This window comes from Pseudophryne corroboree, chromosome 6 (genome assembly GCF_028390025.1).
Source record: "Pseudophryne corroboree isolate aPseCor3 chromosome 6, aPseCor3.hap2, whole genome shotgun sequence".
NCBI classification, from domain to species: Eukaryota; Metazoa; Chordata; class Amphibia; order Anura; family Myobatrachidae; genus Pseudophryne; species Pseudophryne corroboree.
In genome coordinates, this window is record NC_086449.1 from 166,613,101 (window position 1) to 166,633,820 (window position 20,720).

The 20,720-nt window shown below is 46.1% G+C and overlaps 1 protein-coding gene across 2 annotated transcripts in view; it reads left to right on the top strand.

Annotated features, from left to right (window-relative positions):
- The window catches only part of TIA1 (TIA1 cytotoxic granule associated RNA binding protein), a 250,165-nt gene that overhangs the window by 137,468 nt on the left and 91,977 nt on the right, over positions 1-20,720 (top strand). For both annotated transcript variants that reach the window (XM_063932088.1, XM_063932089.1), the window contains 2 exons: positions 1,659-1,755; positions 1,991-2,089. In XM_063932088.1, coding sequence (XP_063788158.1) covers positions 1,659-1,755; positions 1,991-2,089 — 196 coding nt within the window. The remainder of the gene's footprint in view (positions 1-1,658; positions 1,756-1,990; positions 2,090-20,720) is intronic.

Below are 20,720 nucleotides of genomic sequence, written 5' to 3' on the forward strand. Positions count from 1 at the left end.
CCTAAATAGAAGTGTTTTCTCTCTCTCCATTTATGTTCTCATGATATTGGCTGGCATTTATGTCCATAGAGTGCTTTGTCAGCATAAAGTCCACATTTCGAAAGACTTGGTGGTGGTTATGCTCCTGTCATTGTTCACAAAATTAGTGATAAGCACATTGTTTTTTTTCTTGTTTTCGTTTTCTCGTGGATCATGCAAAATTGACATTTATTTAGAAAGAGCATTTTTATTTATAAATATAAAGCGGTAACTATGTGATCAGGGCAGTATTGGATTAAACTAAATTTATTCATTACCCCCAAAGTTTCTCAAATGTGACAAGTAGTTAACTAAAAAAAAAACCAAATCTGAATGTTATTTTACATGGGGAAGTTGTGACGTAGGAAGACACCCACATTTGTACTTGTCTGTGCTCTCTCCAAGCAGATTGATTACTCTTACATAGTGTACTAGACACTGAGGAAGAAAATAAAAAAAAAGGATCACCTCAAATGTGATTGGTTCTTTCAGCCTTAACATTAGGTGTCCTGATTTGGCCTAATGTTCACTTGCCATGCAACAGGAAACGGCTGTATGGTTTGTAATTGTGTGCACACCATATGTGCTGCTATCTTACTCCCACACTCCAGAGTTGGAGAAAATGTCTCCTGTGATCAAATGGAAAACACAGTGGAGTTTAATTTCTTACTGCTCTCATGCAACATTGTACAGAGGTTTGAAGATTGGCAGTCACCAGCATCTATATTGCTCCCATACTATATATACTAGCCATATGCAATCAATACTTATACTGTAGGAGTTTGTGCCATCCATACGCTTTGTATGCCAGCGCACCAGCTATATGCCTGTAGATCAATGTGCCCTGCAAACAGCGCGATCCGCCGCCGAGCTGCCCGACGGCGGATACTGACGACCCAGCGGGGGTGGGGGGGTGGGTGGTGGTGGACTGAAGTGAAGTGAAGTTTCTTCACTCCCCCCGTCACCCGGCTCCATAGCAGTGCAGGCAAATATGGACGAGATCGTCCATATTGGCCTCCATGCACAAGCGACGGGGCACTAGCGATGAACGAGCGCGGGGCCGCGCATCGTTCATTGCTGGTGCCTCCACACTGAAAGATATGAATGGTATCTCCTCCATTAATGAACGAGATCGTTCATATCTTTCATTAATATCGTGCAGTGTGTAGGGCCCTTAACATACCAGACGTGCCTACACGTAGTATACCAGATGTGAATGTCGTGTTGTGGAGGTCATTCTAAAGGGAGTATTGGTGAAGTTGCCAAGGTGCAAATAAAATGTTTCTGCTTTCACAACTGTATTGTTACCATGCTGTTTGGATGTAGTTATGTGACCGTACAACACCTCTCCCTACATCCCGCCCCCTGCGAATCCCCCGCTGGCATTCCGCTGCTGGGATACCGGCGGAGGTATGCTGACCGATGGTCTCCTGACTGCCGATCACGCATACCCAACCTATGCTGGTAGCCACGGACGTGAGTACGGTTGTTATGCTGCTATACGGAGAAGAAATAAAGATGCAAATGCGAATTGGAAACAACATTTATTTTTTTTACTGCTTTTCCAAACTTAATATTTTTAAAGTGTCGTCGCATGTTACACTTTCATTTTATTTTTATTTATTTTTGTGTCTTCCAAGTTACGTGGGGAACCTGTCTCGGGATGTCACAGAGGCACTGATTCTTCAGGTGTTCAGTCAGATTGGTCAGTGCAAAAGCTGCAAGATGATTATGGATGTAAGTATCTGATGACATGTTACCATATACCTGCTTATATGTGCCATATACAGTATTATATACTACATGTAAGGAAGATTACTCTTCATTGTGATACAAGCCAGCACATTTATGTACCACAGAAGAAAGAGTAGCAGAATAATTAGGATTGTTTTTTTATTTATTATTGGCTAAGTAAATAGACTTCTGCTGTTACATGGACAGTTTCCTCTAATTTGATGTTTGTATTGAGCAGACGGCCGGTAACGATCCCTATTGCTTTGTGGAGTTCTTTGAACACCGTCATGCTGCTGCGTCCTTAGCTGCTATGAACGGGCGAAAGATAATGGGCAAGGTACGTTTATTTACCAAGAGGGAAATTATTTGTTTGTAAAGTCGGTTGGGCGCCTGTTGTTTCCTGTCGAAACATGTTTTTTCTGCCACCCAAACGAACATTCACGATTCAATTGTCGGGGGTTTTGGTCATCTAATGTCATTGTTTTTGCGTCTAAAGCATGAATGTCTTTGACATGGGGTTTGCAATTCAGTTGTTATAAACAGTCATGAAAACTTGTTTTTGATTGTCTATTGTAGGTGTTTTGGACATGTTAGTACTGACCACCCTGGAGAGCTGTGAGTTTTGTTTAAAATTTAGTCATTGGGATTTTTTTAAATTCTCAAATTTAGATACATTTTAAATATCCCCAGTTTTTTGAGTATTTCACTCCTTCCTGCTTTAAGCTTGTCCATTGTTCTCCTCTCTACAATGGTTTAGCATGATATTTGTTTTCTACATATTTACAAATTCTTCACTTATCCTACACACACTTCCTATAGGGGTCTGTTCATGTTTTGTGATCAAAATTAGGGCATCAAGCAAACATGAACTAATTTTGGTCAAGCTCTGTGTGGCATGGCAAACCTAACGGCACGGTAATAGGCACGGTGCGTGCCTATTACCACTGCACGTCAAGATGAACAGGAACGGAGGAGAGGAAGTATTAGAAAGGTAGGGATAATAGAGCGGGCAAGATGGGGGCGTATGAAGTCGTCCTAGGTCTAGAACTGCTAGTGTGTGTGTGTATATATGGGCAGTACGGATGGTGTAATGGTCAGCATTACTGCCTCACATCAATTAGGTCATGGGTTTGATTCCCACCATGGCCCTAACTGTGTGGAGTTTGTATATTCTCTCCGTACTTGCGTGAGTTTCCTCCAGGTATTCAGGTTTCCTCCCACAATCCAAAAATAGGTTAATTGGATCCCTACAAAAATGAACCCTAGCGTGAATGTGTGTACATATGGTAGGGAATATAGATTGTAAGTTCCACTGGGGCAGGGACTGATGTGAATGGGCAAATATTCTCTATAAAGCGCTGCGTAATATGTGTGCGCTATATAAATAACTGGTAAATAAATATATAGTACTGTGCAAAAGTAAGGCAGGTGTTTAAAAAAAAAATGCTGCAAAGTAAGAATGCTTTCAGAAATAGAAGTGTTTATAGTTTATTTTTATCAAGTGAATGAACAGAGAAATTTAAATCAAATCAGTATTTGGTGTGACCACCCTTTGCCTTCAAAAGAGCATCAATTCTTCTAGGTACACTTGCACAGAGTTTTTAAAGGAACTCTGTAGGGAGGTTGTTCCAAAGATCTTTGAGAACTAACCAGAGATCTTTCTCTAACGTCCTAGTAGATACTAGGGAAATTGACTTTAGTACCATGGGGGGGGGTATAGATCGGGTCCACTGGAGCCTGGCACTTTAGTGTGTGCTGGCTCCTCCCCTCCTACCAGACTCCGTTTCGAAAAATGTGCCAAAGGAACCGGGTGCACTTCTCTGGAGCTCCAGAGAGTTTCCTTTATTTTTTGTTTAGTTTATTGTTTTCAGGTAGTCCTGGTTGGCAACCAGGCTACCTGCTTCGTGGGACTTAGAGGGGGGACCGAACCAACCTCCTGAGGGTTAATGGTTTGTAATCCCAGCTGCCAGGACAATGAGCTACTGAGGTGCTGTTAACACACCGTTAGTGTGCGTGCTCACGCCAGCAGCTAGCCTCCACCCTCTAACAGATGGCGAAGATAGGTGCGGTGAGTGTTAACACCGGGGTCCCGGTTAGCAGGTCCCCGGTGCGGTTTTGGCAGCATGTCACATGGCGGTCACGGGCCACGAGCTGTGGTGCCCGCCGTGGACTACACTGGCACAGGGCTCGTGCGCCACAGTGCTCACTGTCCATTAAGGCTTGTGTGTTCTGATATTTTTGTATATATTATAACATGGCCAGTATGAATCTTAAGAGACTGCGCGCCATTACAAGGGGCATGGCTTCCCAGAGAGCGGGACCAGAGGTGGGAATGCGCCATTTCTTGCTGCTGCGGATCATCCTGGCTGCATGCACGCTGCTCCTCCATGGACCCACGCTGTTACAGATTATGTACTGGTACCTGGGGGTCATAGCACGGGGTGAGCACACTAGCGGTAGCGCCGCTGCACTTCTATTAGGTCATACACCTACTTTCTCACACTGCGCTTGTGTGCTGGTCTCCGTTCCTCAGTGTCACTCCAGCGGCTCTCTAGAGGCTGTGTGGAGGTGATTTTCAGTGAGCTGAGCTGTGTTACAGTTGTGTAAAGATGTCTGTTGACATGGTTATGTGTGCTGCTTGTAACTCTACCCCTTCTTCAGCGGTGTCCCTCATGTGTGATCAGTACTCCTCATCTCCTCAGGGACACAGTTCATAGGCACCTGACTGGCTAGATTGTTTTAAAAGCATGATTCAGAATGTAAATTCAGAATTAGCTGCAGCTAAAAAGGAGTGACTGGTGTTAAAGCAGTCTGTTGATTGTATGGCAAAAGCAGCAGATACCAGGAAGGCTTCTCAGCCCCCTCTGTTGGTTTCTCATAAACGCTCACTGCCACAGGTGCTCCAGTCTGATTCTGATCAGCCTGATGTGAATGATGACGAGATGGTTGAGGACAGCTCTCTGTCCCCTGGGGCGGAGGCCCTCATTTTTGCTGTAAGAGGGGTTCTTCACATACCAGATCAGGAGGCAGAACCAGATAAGGAGTTGTACTTTAAAGTTAGACCAAAAACCTCAGTCACTTTTCCTGTGTCTAAAGAATTAAACTCCCTGGCCAGAGAAGCTTGGTTAAACCCTGATAAGAAATTACAAATTCCTCAGAGATTTTTAGTTAGTTTTCCCCTCCCAGCTGAGGACAGGAAGGTATGGGAATATGGGAAGCCCCCCCCTCCCCCTGTCAGTCGATACATCTGTCTCCAGACTGTCTAAGAAGTTGGTATTGCCATTGTCAGGGGCTATATCCCTATAAGAGCCAGCTGACCGTAAAATTGAGACCACGCTCAAGGCAATATGTACGGCAGCAGGCGTAGCACAGCGCCCCACAATAGTTTGTGGATGATTTCCAGGACAGTAGTCAAGTGATCAGATAATATAAATGGATTAGACATTCTGCCCCAGGATGAGGTCATTACTCTGCTGCAACACATACAGGATGCTGCAAATTTTATGAGCTAGGCTATTAAGGAATTGTGTAAGATTAATGGCCACACTACTGCTATGGTTGTTTTCGGTACGCAGAGCTCTGTGGTTACGTCAATGGTCAGTGGACGCTGATTCCAAAAAGGGTGTAGAAAATCTTCCATTTGCAGGTGATGCCTTGTTTGGGGATGAATGAAATAAATGGATCTCCCAGGCAACGGCGGGTAAGTCTACATATTTGCCGTCGGCCACGCCACCTGCTAGACGTTCTTACCATCCTTGCAGTCCTTTTGTGTGGCAAGGTTCAGAGGCTGGGGCCGGGGAGTCTCCACCACTCCGAGAGCATCTCGTGGTAAGGCCTGTAAACCTGCAACTGCAGCATCCGTGGACCAGACCACCAGATCACTTTCCGCTAAGCCTTCTGTGTGACGGTTGGTCCCAGCAGCAAAGCGACTTTCAGGTGGGTGCTCGCCTTCAACACAAAGTCCTTCCCGGGATCCTTGGGCGAGGGACCTAATTTCCCAGGGATACCGGCTGGAATTTCAAGCACTTCCTCCTCCTCAGATTTTTCAAATCGGGCTTACCAGTTTTTCCCGCTGCAAAAGTTACCTTGCAAGAGGCTATTCAAAAACTTCTGCGGACAGGGGTATTGGTTCCAGTAACACCTCCGCTGCACAACTGAGGTTTTTACTCCAGTCTTTTTGTCGTTCCAAAACTAGACTGTTCGGTGCGACCAATCTTAAACCTGAAGTCTCTAAACCCATATCTGCGGGTGTTCAAATTCAAGATGGAGTCTCTGCGGACAGTGGTGTCCGGTCTGGAGGAGGGGGGAATTCCTGGTATCTCCAAATGTCAAGGATGCTTACCTACACATTCCCATGTGGCCCCCCTCATCGGGCTTACGGGTTCGCCATCTTGGACGATCATTTCCAGAATCAGGCCTTGCCCTTTGGACTGTCCACAGCTCCGAAGATCTTCACCAAACTCATGGCGGAGATGATGCTGCAACTGCGTGTGATGAGAGGCAACATTGTCCCCTACTTGGACGATCTTCTGATAAAGGCTATGTCCATGGAGCGTCTTACTGCACAGCATCGATCTGATGACTCGCCTGCTTACAGATCATGGGTGGATCCTAAATTTTCAGAAATCTCACCTGGAACCGACCCAACGTCTTCAGTTTCTGGGAATGATACTGGATACAGTGTCTCAAAAGGTGTTTCTCCAGATGGACAAGGCCTTGGCTATCCAGGCTATGGTCCGCTTGGTGCTCTGTCCTCGCAAGGTATCCATACATCTTTGCATCCGCTTGCTAGGCAGGATGGTTGCTGCTTACGAGGCAATCCAATACGGCAGATTTCATGCCCGGCCATTTCAGTTGGATCTGCTGGACAAATGGTCGGGGTCTCGCTTTCATATGCATCTGGAAGTGACCTTATCTCCAAAAGCCCGGATTTCTCTATTATGGTGGCTACAAGTTTCTCACCTGGTAGAAGGCAGGAATTTCAATATCCACTTGTGTATTCTACTGACAATGAATGCCAGCCTCCGGGGTTGGGTGGCTGTGACACAAGGGGCCCAGTTCCAGGGGATATGGTCAAAACAGGAATCTGCTCTGCCGATGAACATCCTGGAACTCAGGGCAATTTACAATGTTCTTCTGCAAGCTTCCAATCTCCTGAAGGATCAGGCGATCCAGGTTCAATTGGACAACGCCACGGCGGTGGCGTATATAAACCGAAAATAGGGGGAACAAGAAGCAGAGCGGCGATGCGAGAAGTGTCAAAAATCCTCCTCTGGGTGGAAACCAACGCAAGGGCCATCTCAGCCATATTCATTCCAGGAGTGGACAACTGGGAAGCAGACTTACTCAGCAGACACGACCTCCATCCGGGGGAATGGGGCCTACATCCCCAGGTGTTTCAACAGTTAATTCACCGGTAGGGCTGTCCGCAGATAGATCTGGTGGCTTCTCGTCTCAACAAGAAAATATGGCGTTACTGTTCCAGAATGAGGGATCTGTAGCAGTGGGTTCAGATTATAGAGACTACTTGGTGCGCAAACCAGCAGCTGAATCAGTTTCTCTCCTATGAGGTTCCTTTAATCCTCACCACAAGTGCACAAGAAAAACAAAAGATGGAGAGTTCCACTTAACTAGCGCTGATTGTGATTCCTTCCTTATTCCGTATCATTCCATCAGGTTATCCAGAAAAAGTTATCATGTGAAATTAAAAAAATTATGTTTAGTGAAGTGCCGTTTTAATTAATTATAACAACACATATACATAACACATGTAAGACAATGCAACAAATAGGATCAATTATTCAACAAAATCCCTTGGAGAAGCATGTGAGGCAATCGGTAATTACCGGAATTTGTGGGAACTGTGGTTTCGACAGTCCCTAACAGCGCGTGTGCTCCGGATCAGCCCATACACCACACAGATTGTCACTGCTGGATCCCGGATCAACACAATCTCCTCACATGCGTCTTTAGCGGGAAACCGACGCGTTTCAACTCTTTGCTAGAGTCTTTTTCAAGGTTGAGATGAATAATGATCCTGCTTAACCGTTCCCTATTTAAATGTCCCTCCACCAATCGGACTAAATAAATCGCAGCAGTAACTAATGATCTAATCTGTCCGTCCCTGATGACGCTGCTCCGAGTCTTAGCGTCCATTTCCGTATGTAGTGGTTGCCCTGGCAGCATGAACTCTGTACACTCTCCTCTCCGGCTTCCGTCACGCTCGTACGGAGCGTCCATGTTCCGGCTTCCTTGTTGTCCTGGCAACCCGACTCGTCTCTACCTTATCGTAACGTCACTTCCGGTATCGCTGTCTATGAAACCAATCATATTTCTCTGTGCTCGTTTTATAAGTCCACATCTGTCCTTATATTATACTTGCCATGTTCAACGTCCTTAGCCATGCATTTTATCAATTTGAAAACACCATTAAATATGAAGATGTGACATCACTTCCGGTGACATGTTAGCAAGGATGAATATTTCTAAAATAATCAAACCATACACAAAATTATTTTCATAATAAAATCATTCAAAATAAATAAGGAATGAATATACATAAAAACTAGATATTGGCAGCTTGTCAATAAAAATCAATGTTTATAAAATAATGATCTTTATACAAATATAAAACCGTTCCATTTAAGACTAGTAAAACCCTATAAAAACCACTTAACTTCAAAATCAGAATTTAGGCCACCGGGCTTAAGTGTTCCTAAATCAAAAATGGCCTTCATTTCGGCCTTCGCTAATTGATTGACCTTATTTCGCCTCCAGTGACCTTTTATGTGTCTGATACCACAAAACATTTTAATGTTCCTATGATGATGTGTTTAAAAATGTTCTGACAATGAGTGCGTTGTCAGTTCATTTTTAATATTGCGTAGGTGCTCTCCAAGGCGAACTTTAAGAGGCCTTGATGTGCGCCCTATATACCACAGTCCACAATTGCAGTTGGTGGCATACACCACACTTGAACTGTTGCAAGTGATCAAATCACTTATTTTCCAATTGTTTCCATTAATGGAAACTTCTGTAATTTTACCTATATCAGATTTTACACCCCTACAACCTAGGCACAGCCCACACCTAAAGAAACCTTTTGATTTGATAGTGGACATTGGTAAAAAGCGCACAACCACCAAGAAAACCAATGAGGTTTTAAGATTGGGTGCTTTCCTGAATATACATTTCGGTTTTATAGGTAAAGAATTTCCTATAACAGGGTCTTTTTTTTTAAATTCCCCAATGTTTCTTAAGGGATTGTTCTATATTCTTATACTGGCTACTGAACGATGTAATAAAGGCCCATTCAAACTTATTCGTTTCCTTATTGGACGTTTGGGGATGCAGTAGATCCTTTCTTTCTATAGTTGCCACCTTGTTTATGGCGTCCTGTACTCTAGCATTATGATACCCTGAGGATAAAAAAATTTCTTTCATTTCTTCTGCTTGGATTTTAAACGTCTAAACTGTCACTCTGGTATGGATGCCAGCCAATTGGGGTGGTGGCAGCTGGTGAATCCTATATATGCCCCAGAGTCAGTGGGTTTTATAAAATTCATTGTTTGAATGCTATTATTTTCAATAAACAGTGTAACATCTAAAAAATGATTCTTGTCCTCAGATGGGAGATTCAAATCTGAATGGGATAACATTTTAAAAACTTGTTCCCTGTCTCTGATTAGCTTAATTATAACAGACAGGAAATGTGAATTGACAGATTTGGATAAAGATCACTGAGTATAAGGCCCCTCGTCCATCCTTTCATAGACCTCCAAGAGTACAAGGACTTAGAAAAAAGAATAGAAATTAATTTAAAAAAGAACGAGAAATTATTAATTGAGAAAAAGGTACGAAAGTTCAACAGAGATAAAAATTAGAAAAAGATAATGAGGAAGAAACACGAGTGGAGGGTGATTTGGAGGAGGAAGAGTTGGAAGAGTGTATATCCACCACTTCCTCCCCAGTTCAAGTGAGAGAGAAAAAAACACCTTCAGACCAAATGAGAAAAGAAGGGAACATTCAGTTTTTAGAGGGCGGGAAAGAAGGAATCTTCCCTACACAGAACATTATACAGATCCGGAACTCAGGCCTCTTCAATATAAGGATACTTGGAAACCAAGAATCCATAGGGATGAGAAAGAGAGATGGGGACAGAATAAGTCAGTACCCTATCATGAAAGAAGATTAAGGGAAAGGAGATCACCATATAGGAATAGATGGAGGAATAGAAGAGAGATTACCCCCACAGAGATACGAACATCAAACAGATACAGGCCGATAGAAGACCAATCTGACACACCAGCTTTTTTTATCCAAACGGAGAGAAATGAGAGCACTAAGGTGAAAAAAGGGGTAAAAGGGGAGGGAAAAACAACAGGATGAGAAAGAGGCCATCAAAAAAGAGAAAAAGAAAGTCCACTAAGCCTAAGGAGCACATACAGAGTGAGAATATAGCACCTCCAGGCAAGATGAAAATCTTTAATTTAACAAATCATCTTTTAGCAAAGGATGAAATTACCCTGTTGGAAAAAGGGCTAAAATATGCGCCCTCACTCCCCCTCAATAAATTCTGTACATTTGTGGATTTGCACAAGTATATTAGAAAGCTAAGTATTAAGACATTTTTCTTAATTAATGAGGACAGTACACAAGGAGGCAGTTTAAGTATGACGACCAATTATATCTGGTGTAGGGTCTGTGACTACGAACCTTTCCGAATTTATTGACTTTTTCTTGCAACCACTGGTGGTCAAAAATAAAGCACATTTAAAGGACACAAGAGACTTCCTGAATGTTATAGAAAATGTACAATGGGAAGAAGGTTTTTTAATGGTGACAGCGGATGTTCGTTCCCTGTGCACGATTATTGAACATTCCGCAGGGATTAGAGCTCTTAACATGGCGTTGAATAATTGCAGCTTAGATAAAGGATTGCAGGATTTTATACAAAAAGGAGTTTTATTCATTTTACAAAATAATTACTTCTCATTCAACAACGTGTTTTATCTCCAAAATGTGGGCACAGCCATGGGCACCAGGTTCGCTCCGAGTTACGCCAACATCTTCATGGGTCAGTGGGAAGAGGACTTTATCTGGAACCACTGCCCATTCGGAGCGAACCTGGTGTCATGGCAAAGATATATAGATGACGTATTTTTTATTTGGAGAGGAGGGGGAAGAACTATTAATGGCTTTTAAGAATTATTTTAATAACACCCTGAACATCCAGTTTACTTTTGAGTCCAGTAAGGACAAGATTAATTTTTTAGATGTTACACTGTTTATTGAAAATAATAGCATTCAAACAATGAATTAAAAGACGCTGTCCTATATATGAGGGATGCCCAGAGGGACATTTGCCTACTGGGCTCTAGAATAAATGCAATGTCAATTTCTGCCAGAAGGTCCTGTGGACTCTGCAATGGACAGGTGATGCCGACTCCAAAAAGCACATGGAGGTTTTACCTTACAAGGGTGAGGAATTGTTTGGGGACGGCCTCTCGGACCTAGTTTCCACAGCTACGGCTGGGAAGTCAAATTTTTTGTCATATATTCCCTCACAGCCTAAGAAAGCACCGTATTACCAAATGCAGTCCTTTCGATCACAAAGAAGCAAGAAGGTCAGAGATGCGTCCTTTCTTGCCAGAGGCAGGGGTAGAGGAAAGAAGCTGCACCATACAGCTAGTTCCCAGGAATGGAAGTCCTCCCCGGCTTCCACTAAATCCACCGCATAACGCTGGGGCTCCACAGGAGCCAGGAGCGGTGGGGGCGCGTCTCCGAAATTTCAGCCACCAGTAGGTTCGCTCACAGGTGGATCCCTGGGCTATACAGATTGTGTCTCAGGGATACAAGCTGGAATTCGAAGTGATGCCCCCTCACCGTTACCTCAAATCGGCCCTGCCAGCTTCCCCCATGGAACGGGAAGTAGTGTTAGCGGCAATTCACAAGTTATATCTCCAGCAGGTGGTGGTAAAGGTTCCCCTCCTTCAACAAGGAAGAGGATACTATTCCACAATGTTTGTGGTACCGAAACCGGACGGTTCGGTCAGACCCATATTGAATTTAAAGTCCCTGAACATTTATCTGAAAAGATTCAAGTTCAAAATGGAATCGCTCAGAGCGGTCATTGCAAGCCTGGAAGAGGGGGATTTTATGGTGTCTCTGGACATCAAGGATGCTTACTTGCATGTCCCCATTTATCCACCTCATCAGGAGTACCTCAGATTTGTGGTACAGGACTGTCATTACCAATTCCAGACGTTGCCGTTTGGGCTCTCCACGGCACCGAGAATATTTACCAAGGTAATGGCAGAAATGATGGTGCTCCTTCGAAAGCAAGGAGTCACAATTATCCCATACTTGGACGATCTCCTCATAAAGGCGAGGTCAAGAGAGCAGTTGCTGATCAGCGTAGCACACTCTCAGGAAGTGTTGCAACAGCACGGCTGGATTCTGAATATCCCAAAGTCGCAGCTGATTCCTACAAAGCGTCTGCCTTTTCTGTACATAATTCTGGACACGGACCAGAAGAAGGTGTTTCTCCCGGCGGAGAAGGCTCAGGAGCTCGTGACTCTGGTCAGAGACCTCTTAAAACCGAAACAGGTGTCGGTGCATCGCTGCACGCGAGTCCTGGGAAAGATGGTGGCATCATACGAAGCCATTCCCTTCGGCAGGTTCCATGCGAGGATCTTTCAGTGGGATCTGTTGGACAAGTGGTCCGGATCGCATCTTCAGATGCATCAGCTGATCACCCTGTTCCCGAGGGCTAGGGTGTCTCTTCTGTGGTGGCTACAGAGTGCTCACCTTCTCGAGGGCCGCAGGTTCGGCATACAGGACTGGGTCCTGGTGACCACGGATGCGAACCTCCGAGGGTGGGGGGCAGTCACTCAGGGAAGAAACTTCCAAGGGTTGTGGTCAAGTCAGGAGGCTTGTCTGCATATAAATATCCTGGAACTAAGGGCCATATACAACGCCCTGAGTCCAGCGGAGCCTCTGCTTCGCAACCAACCGGTGCTGATTCAGTCAGACAACATCACCGCAGTGGCTCATGTAAACCGCCAGGGCGGCACAAGAAGCAGAGTGGCGATGGCGGAAGCCACCAGGATTCTTCGTTGGGCGGAGAATCACGTGCAAGCACTGTCAGCAGTGTTCATTCCGGGAGTGGACAACTGGGAAGCAGACTTCCTCAGCAGGCACGACCTCCACCCGGGAGAGTGGGGACTTCATCACGAAGTCTTCACTCAGATTCCAAATCGATGGGAACTGCCACAGGTAGACATGATGGCGTCCCGTCTCAACAAAAAGCTACAAAGGTATTGCGCCAGGTCAAGAGACCCTCGGGCGATAGCTGTGGACGCACTGGTAACACCGTGGGTGTTCCAGTCGGTCTATGTGTTTCCTCCTCTTCCTCTCATGCCCAAGGTGCTGAGAATCTTAAGAAAAAGAGGAGTGAGAACAATACTCATTGTTCCGGATTGGCCAAGAAGGACTTAGTACCCGGAACTGCAAGAAATGCTCACAGAGGACCCATGGCCTCTGCCTCTAAGAAGGGACCTGTTGCAACAGGGGCCCTGTCTGTTCCAAGACTTACCGCGGCTGCGTTTGACGGCATGGCGGTTGAACGCAGGATCCTAGCGGAAATAGGCATTCCGGAGGAAGTTATTCCTGCGCTGATAAAGGCTAGGAAGGACGTGACAGCAAGACACTACAGAGGAATTCCAGCTGGGCCGGTTCCTGCACTTCCTACAGTCTGGAGTGACTATGGGCCTGAAATTGGGGTCCATAAAAGTCCAGATTTCAGCCCTATCCATTTTCTTTCAAAAGGAACTGGCTTCTCTTCCTGAAGTTCAGACGTTTGTTAAGGGAGTGCTGCATATTCAGCCCCCTTTTGTGCCACCAGTGGCACCTTGGGATCTCAACGTGGTGTTGGGTTTCCTGAAATCCCACTGGTTTGAGCCACTTAAGACCGTGGAGCTAAAGTATCTCACGTGGAAGGTGGTCATGCTATTGGCCTTAGCTTCGGCTAGGCGTGTGTCAGAATTGGCGGCTTTGTCATGTAAAAGCCCCTATCTGGTTTTCCATATGGACAGGGGAGAATTACGGACTCGTCCGCAATTTCTGCCGAAGGTGGTGTCATCTTTTCATTTGAACCAACCTATTGTGGTGCCTGCGGCTACTCGTGACTTGGAGGATTCCAAGTTGCTTGATGTAGTCAGGGCTTTGAAGATCTATGTAGCCAGGACGGCTGGAGTCAAGAAGACTGACTCGCTGTTTATCCTGTATGCATCCAACAAGCTGGGTGCTCCTGCTTCAAAGCAAACCATTGCTCGCTGGATCTGTAGCACGATTCAGCAGGCTCATTCTGCGGCTGGTTTGCCGCATCCAAAATCAGTGAAAGCCCATTCCACAAGGAAAGTGGGCTCTTCTTGGGCGGCTGCCCGAGGGGTCTCGGCATTACAGCTTTGCCGAGCAGCTACTTGGTCGGGTACAAACACATTTGCTAAGTTCTACAAGTTTGCTACCCTGGCTGAGGAGGACCTTGTGTTTGCCCATTCGGTGCTGCAGAGTCATCCGCACTCTCCCGCCCGTTTGGGAGCTTTGGTATAATCCCCATGGTCCTTACGGAGTCCCCAGCATCCACTAGGACGTTAGAGAAAATAAGATTTTACTCACCGGTAAATCTATTTCTTGTAGTCCGTAGTGGATGCTGGGCGCCCGTCCCAAGTGCGGACTTTCTGCAATACGTGTACATAGTTATTGCTTAATAAAGGGTTATCTTATGTGGGCATCCATTGTTGATGCTCTGTTGTGGTTCATACTGTTGACTGGATAAGTTTATCACAAGTTATACGGTGTGGCTGGTATGAGTCTTACCCTGGATTCCAAAATCCTTTCCTTATAATGTCAGCTCTTCCGGGCACAGTTTCCTTAACTGAGGTCTGGAGGAGGGGCATAGAGGGAGGAGCCAGTGCACACCAGTAGTACTAAATCTTTCTTAGAGTGCCCAGTCTCCTGCGGAGCCCGTCTATTCCCCATGGTCCTTATGGAGTGCCCAGCATCCACTATGGACTACGAGAAATAGATTTACCGGTGAGTAAAATCTTATTTTCTCGTAATTCGTAATGGATACTGGGCGCCCGCCTCAGTGCTTCGATTCCTGCTTACATGTGTAAGTATTTGGTTGGCCCACCGTTGCGGTCCCATTATGTTGTTGGGATAGATGTGATATCCTGGTTAGGTTGGTGTTGGTGTTGCTATCCTCTCTTCTGGTTAGCGCCCTACTGTTTTTGATTCTGGTTGTGTGTTGGCTTAGTGCCCCACCGCTGTTGTACATGTCGTCTTTTCTCATGGTATGTCAGTCTCCTCGGGCACAGTTTCCTAGACTGAGTCTGATAGGAGGGCATAGAGGGGAGGAGCCAGCCCACACATACTAAAAAGTTTTTAAAGTGCCAGGCTCCAGTGGACACCGATCTATGGTACTTAAGTACAATTCCCCAGTATCCACTATGGACTACGAGAAAAGGAATTACCGGTAGGTATTAAACTACCATTTTTGTGGATGTAAGCTTGCTAAAATCCTTGTGTATCTTATGTAATCCGAAACAGACTTGATGTTGAGATCAGGGCTCTGTGGGGGCCGTATCATCACTTTAGATAACTCCCTGAAGGTATTGTATGATTGATAAGTACCTGCCTGTATTTCTCAGCATTGAGGACACCATTAATCCTGACCAAATCCCCTAACTCCATTTGCTGCAGCAACACTGTCCAGGTGTCCACAATAGAAAATTGGTGCATCCACCTAGACACCCCTTGCTCCGCCCCTCACCCATCTCCTTTCTTTTTCATCCACTAGGGGTCACTGGAGTACTCTTGGGATATGGACGGCTTTAGCAAGAACAGGGCACTGAATATTTAAATTTAGAACTCTCCTCCCCTCCATATCCCAGAGTACCTCAGTGTTTTTTCTGTGCTCACAGCACTAACAAGGCTTGTGTTGGGCTCTCACACTTTCTTTGAATATTTTTCATTTTATTTTTACAACTTAAGACACATCCCTTCCCAGTTTCTACTAAAAACGTGGGTCCGGGATAGTGCCGCTGCACGGAGCAGCGCATGGCGTGTCGGTCCTCACAAAGAGCACCCTCACTGCCACATGCAGCCCACTGCCTGCTGCTACAGCTGAATGGAGCTTACAGAAAGAAGCCCCGTTGCAGCCCTCCCTACAGGAGCCATGGTATGCTGGGGGGGACGGGGCGGTCAGCGCGCGCTGCCGCCCCGCTGTGTGGAGTCAGTGTTCATCACTGCCGCCCGCACCCGCCGCTAATACCAGCCGCCTGCCCCAGCCGCTCCGTCCGCGCTGTACGGACTTCAAAGCCAGCCGCTACGAGGGGGAGAACCGCCGCAGCACAGCGCTCACTAGCGCCGCCGGAAGCCGCTACGCGCAGCTCCAGCCGCCTAACTCCGTTCACACGGCCGCTCTCCTCATACGCGTTCCCCGCCTCCCTGCATGACACCAAGGTCAGATACAGGAGGCTTCCCGGCAACCGCTCCCCGCTGAGACACAGCACTACAGGGAGCACAGGGGGAGGGGGGGGGGGAGAAGTCTGATCACAGCGCTGCTGCAAGGGAGAATAGGCTGCATGACAGGCTGCCAGATTTCATAGGTTATATTAATAGACTATTAAGCCTATATTGTACTGCAGTCAGGTACAGGTTATAAAGGCATGTATTGTAACCTGTACTGTGATTCTAACTGTAAGCATGGCATGAGGCCATTTTAACCATGCTTCCTGTTTCTTCCACTTTGTGATTCCAGAACGTTCCAGTACTACATCTCTACTCCACCGGAGGCGCAGGGGTGTTAGTGGGAATTTTGGTTCAGGTTTCATATAGACTGGCCACGTGACCTGCACTTCGGCTATATATATATATATATATATATATATATATATATATATATATATCTATATCTATATCTATATATATATATATATATATATATATCTATATTACACACCTTAAGTAACAGTTTACTGAGTCGTGCAAGTGTCTGTCTGTCTGTTGTATTGTCTGTCTGCATAATGAGTAAGGCACCAGCAAAGACTAAAAAGAAGTTTCACTGCAATGTCTGTACATGAATCTACCACGTGTACAGTATGTTTTGTAGGTTTCCACTCCGGAAGCCGGTTTCATTCCCGGATACTCCATGGTCTATGTTCAGCAATTGTAGATGGCTGGGTTGAGATCAGAATTGGCCGCCACTCGACACGAGCGGCAAGATCGAAGTCTCGGGTAAGACCGCCAGAACTAACAGAGGCGTCTCGGCCTTTGCAAAGGTCCAAGTTCACTTTGGGTACAAGGGGTAAATTTAATTTGTCTTATAATTTACCGGTTTCTGCTATGTTGCAGTCTGAAGATTCTATGCCAGCCCTCACGGCGCTAAATAAGGGTGAGGAGGGCAGATTGGAACAGCAGTCAGATAGTGCAGCTTTTGACAGCACAAGCATTGATAATCTCATCACGTCAGTGCGTCAGTCTCTGAACGGGGACTACGGAGCCTCTGACATATAATAAAGTCGTATTTACTAAACGACAGAGATCTCCAGTATGTTTCGGAATCTCAACAACATGTTAGTTTAAACCGAAAAAACGGATAACCGGTTCTATACCATCGCCCATTTAAGTCTAGTTACCCGTTTCACAGTCAGTGACATCTACATGGGAGAATCCGCCATTGGTGGATTCGTCGATGTTAAAACTTATAAAGACCCTTCAGACCGTAAAATAGAAGGGCATTTGAGTACCTAAGGCGCTAATGGTATTGATAACAGAACTCAAGTCTGCCCTACATGACGATAATCAAATCTGAGACGCTGCTCAGTATCTATGTACAGCTTCTCCTGCCGGCTGTCAGCTCACTACTCGCTTTTCATCGTAGTTACAGCGGGACGAGCACTCTGGCTGCGTTCTTGGCAAGCGGAGTCAGAGGTCAACAGAATACGGTGGCGAGAAGTTGTTGGTCCTAAATTGGACAAATGGATTTCTGAGGCCATTTCCTACCATTGCCTCCAACGGTACCTAGACGGAAATACCCTAGGCCGACGTTCAAATCCTTTAGACCTCAGCGTGGTTTCCAACCAGTCGTCAGGACGCTAAGGTCACCGACAAGCCAGTGGAATGACGGGCTCCCAGCCCATCTCCGATTTCCAATTGTGGGAGCACGCCTTCAGACGTTCCATTTGGAGGGGTTCCAGATATCCACAGATAGGTGGATCTGCAAGTTTGTGTTAAAAGGAAGTATATCTGTCTCCCGCCACTGCGTTTTTTCAAGACAAGACTTCCTCTGTCGGACGACAAGAGGGCGGGTCGGCAAATTGCCATTCAGTCTCTGCTGGATTCAACAGTTTTGGTTCCGGTCCCTGTACACCAACAAGGTCAGGGTTATTGTTCCAGTCTTTGTGGGGTAACAAAGCCGGATGGCTCCGTCAGGCCAATATTGCACTTAAAGGACAATCACTACGTCACTTACTACAGATTAAAGATGGGATTTCTGCGGTCAGTAATTGCAGGTTTAGAGCCACAGGAATTCATGATTGCGCTAGATCTCAAGGATGCGTACTTACACCTTCCGATTTGGCCACCTCATCAGAGGTTCTTCGTTTTGCGGTACGGCAGAACCATTACCAGTTTCAGGCTCTACAGTTGGCCTCTCGCCAGCGCCTCGGGTATTCACCAAAGTGATGTCTGTGATAATAGCTCATCTCAGATCTCTGGGAGTGATAATAGTTCCGTACTTGGACGATCTGCTCATCAAAGCTCCGTCTCAACAGATGCTCCTCCAACGTGCGTTGCTAACGTACAATGTACTAGTTCAGCACGGTTGGATTGTCAACTTCAAGAAATCACATATAATTCCGTCTCAACTACTTCATTTCCTAGGTATGATTCTCGATACAGTAAATCAAAGAATTTTCCTACCAGAACAGAAAGTACAGATTATTCGTCATCTGGTACAATTAGTGCTCAAGCCACGCACAGTCTGTACATTTGTACATTCGCCTCTTAGGCACAATGGTGGCGGCTTTCGAATCGCGTCATTACGGAAGATTTCACTCACGTCCTTTTTCAAATGGATGTGCTCGCACAGTGGTTGGGCTCGCATCTGCAGATTCACCACAGGGTGAGGTTGTCGCCACGGGCCAGGGTATCTCTACTCTGGTGGCTCAAAGTACACAATCTAACCGCAGTGAAACGGTTCGGCGCCTGGAATTGAATAATTCTAACGACGGACGCGAGTCTCAGAGGTTGGGGAGCTGTAGTTCAAAATTGTCAGCTCCAGGGTCTCTGGGTGGATCACGAAAGATTGCTGTCTATAACTGTCCTGAAACTCCGGGCAATTTACGATGCGCTACGACAAGCAGTGCACATGCTTCGGTCTTAGCCTGTCCAGGTGCAGTCAGACAACGCGACGGCGGTCGCGTACATCAACGAACACGGAGGAACGAGAAGCCGCATGGCAATGCGGGAAGTAGCTCGAATCCTCAATTGGGCCGAGCATCACCAAGTGATATTGTCGGCAGTGTTCATTCCGGGACTGGACAACTGGGAGGCGGATTATCTCAGCCGTCGGGATTTTCAGCCGAGAGAATGGGCATTAAATCCAGAAGTGTTTCACATGTTGGTCCAGAGATGGTGTTACCCTCAAGTGGACCTGATGGCATCTCGCCACAATCACCAAACGCCCCAGTATGTGTCCAGAACGAGAGATCCAAAGGCAGTGGCGGTGGATGCTCTCACAATCGCGTGGCCGTACAGCCTCGTGTATGTGTTTCCACCGTTGCCGCTGCTCCCTCTGTTGCTAAAACGGATCAAAAGAGTCCGCCACAGTCATACTAGTGGCGCCTCATTGGCCTCGGAGAGCTTGTTTCTCGGATCTCCGCGGACTACTCGCAGACTATCCTTGGCCGCTCCCACGACGTCCGGACCTGTTACCACAGGGTCCGTTCCTTTACCCCAATTCAGCGCTGCAGCGTTTAACGGGGTGGCTGTTGAGACCGCCGTCTGAAGAAGAGAGGGCATTCCAGAATCGGTTATACCAACCATGTTACGAGCTAGGAAGCCAGTTACGGCAGCTCATTATTACACAATTTGGCGTGCTTATATAGGTTGGTGTGAAGCTCGGAAGTTTCCGACATCAGCTTTCAGTTATCCCGTCTTTTGTTATTTCTACAGACTGGGTTAGATGGAGGTCTGCGTTTATGTACACTTAAGGTGCAGGTATCTGCTTTGTCAAATTACTTTAGAAGACGATTGGCTCTATTGCCATCAGTACACACTTTTCTACAAGGTGTCCTCAGAGTACAGCCTCCATTCATTCCACCTACAGCGCCATGGGACTGGAATCTGGTTTTAGATTTCTTACAGTCTTCATATTGTGAACCCTTACAGCAAGTGGATATAAAGTTTCTCACTTGGAAAACAATTTTTCTTCCAGCCTTAGCTTCGGCAAGGTGTGTTTCAGATTTGGGTGCCTTGTCATGCAAGCCACCGTATTTGGTGTTTCATGACAGAGCGGAACTTGCTTTCTTACCAAAGGTAGTGTCATCTTTTCACATTACTCAACCAATAGTAGTTCCTGTGTTAACAGGACATTCTGGAACTCTGGGTGTGGTACGCTCATTACGTGTTTGTATCCCGAACGTCTACAGTTCGTAGACGGATACGTTGTTTGTTCTCTATGATGCTGCCAAGATGGGTTGGCCAGCGTCTAAGCAGACCTTATCCAGATGGATAAAACTGACTATACGTCAGGCTTACCTTCATGCTAGGTTACAGCCGCCTACATCAGTAACAGCTCATGCCACACGTTCTGTGGGAACTTCATGGGCAGCTGGTCGTGGAGCTTCCACGACGCAGCTTTGCCGTGCGGCTACATGGTCATCAGTGCACACGTTTGTGCG